The 1,788-nt window shown below is 49.8% G+C and overlaps 1 protein-coding gene across 2 annotated transcripts in view; it reads left to right on the forward strand.

The window, feature by feature from the left end:
• The window catches only part of Ubac2 (UBA domain containing 2), a 148,260-nt gene extending 146,720 nt beyond the window's left edge, over positions 1-1,540 (forward strand). For both annotated transcript variants that reach the window (XM_021203330.2, XM_029541619.1), the window contains one exon: positions 372-1,540. In XM_021203330.2, coding sequence (XP_021058989.1) covers positions 372-479 — 108 coding nt within the window. In that variant the 3' untranslated portion in view covers positions 480-1,540. The remainder of the gene's footprint in view (positions 1-371) is intronic.
• The last annotated feature ends 248 nt before the right edge of the window (positions 1,541-1,788 follow it).

Consider the following 1,788-nt stretch of genomic DNA (forward strand, 5'->3'; position numbering starts at 1 on the left):
CTTCTTCTTCTTCTTCTTCTTCTTCTTCTTCTTCTTCTTCTTCTTCTTCTTCTTCTTCTTCTTCTTCTTCTTCTTCTTCTTCTTCTGAGATAGGGTCTCATGTAGCCCAGGCTAGACTCAAAGTCCCTCTGTTGCCCAGGATAACCTTGAACTCCTGGTGCCCTTGCCTCCACCTTCCAAGTGCTAGGATTATAGACTTGTGCTACCAAGTCTAGACTTAATCTTTTAATACAGACTTAACTTGGGAGTAGAAGTGAACTGACTCGGGTTGTTTTAGAAGCTTAAGCTTTCCCACAAAGCCTTGTGAAGCACATGTGGTGCTAAGGATACGCTTTGTGTTGTTGAGTCTCCATTTTCTGCTCTCTTTGCAGGTTGCCCGCCTCATGGAGATGGGATTTTCCAGAGGGGACGCCTTGGAGGCCCTCAGGGCCTCAAACAATGACCTCAATGTGGCCACCAACTTCCTGTTGCAGCACTGACATTCAGCCACTGAATGACAGTGATGTGTCCCGCCACCACATCAGCCTGAGGACCAAGCAGCCTCAGCACAGGTGTTCTCAAGAAGAGACGGTGGTTCCCACCATACACTGTCCTTAAATCCAAGATGGTTGCCGTGTAGTATCACATAAGTTTGCCATTAAATTAGCATGTATTTTCTATCTTTATTTTTTTACTGGGCATTTCTCAGTTTGGAGAGCCGTCATTCTTACGTTTTCAAATGCATGACGGTTACAGGTTTCAGTGGCAGTTTTATAGCACTGCAGAGAGAGACAGTTGTCCTGAAGCTCATGTGCAGTCTGCTCGTCCTCAGTGAAGGGCGGCAGGTCATGTGACCTCAGAAAGGGTGTGTCGAATCCTTTATGGACTGGTTTTGTCTCTTCAGTTTGTATTCACATCTCAGTGGTTGTTCTGCACATACTGCCTAGACACTGGGCAGTGTCCTTGAGGCTTCAGTGACAGAGGGAGCTGGAGATTAGCCTCCTCTAGCCTAGGGAGTCTGTCCCAACTCTTGATTTCAGTACAAATAATCCAGTGCTCATGTGCGGTTCTAGAATGCCCCCGTGATACCTACCTGGGGTCATTTTGCTCAGAATGCATTACAGTGGCCACTTGGGCAAAGGAGTGAATTGGAATAAAGAAAAAAGTTGCTTTAGAGACTTAGTGGGGCTGTGCAGAGAGCGGGCGCTGGCCAGCGTAGCTTAGCCCCAGCCCACCCACCCTGGCTGGCCAGCAGGACTCAGCTCCGGCCTGCCCACCCTGGGCCAGCCTGCAGCCCTCACACACACCACCAGCTCTTCTGGCAGCACACCCTCCCTGGCCCCATCCTTGTCCCTTGTAGTGGGTGAGGCAGTGCCCACTATTCAGACAGTCGGGGAGGTGTAGGCAGGAGGCAGCCCCTGTGAGCAAGAACAGCTCTAGAAATTGTCGACTGTCCCATAAGCAAACTGCACTGGGTGTGTTCTGCGCAGTGAGCAGCAATGTGTCAAATTGATGCAAATCTAGGTGTGTGATACTTACAATAAAGTTTTTATGTGTTTTACTTTCCAGTAGTTTTTATACTTCTCTAAATAAAACTTTAGGCAATTCCACCAAAAAGAAAAATGAAGACCGAGGCCTACACAGTGAGCACGCCCTTCTGTTCCTGCAATGCGGTCACTCGGCCGTGCTGCCTGGGGCCCTGCTGCTCAGAGCAGGGTTGGAGCTGCTCTGCAGGCCCAGTGTGAGCACAGTGACCAGCTTGGGCCGCCGCCCCTGGAGGTAGGGGTGTGAAGTGAGATGCTCCAAGTC

The sequence above is a fragment of the Mus pahari genome, chromosome 8 (genome assembly GCF_900095145.1).
Source record: "Mus pahari chromosome 8, PAHARI_EIJ_v1.1, whole genome shotgun sequence".
Taxonomy (NCBI): domain Eukaryota; kingdom Metazoa; phylum Chordata; class Mammalia; order Rodentia; family Muridae; genus Mus; species Mus pahari.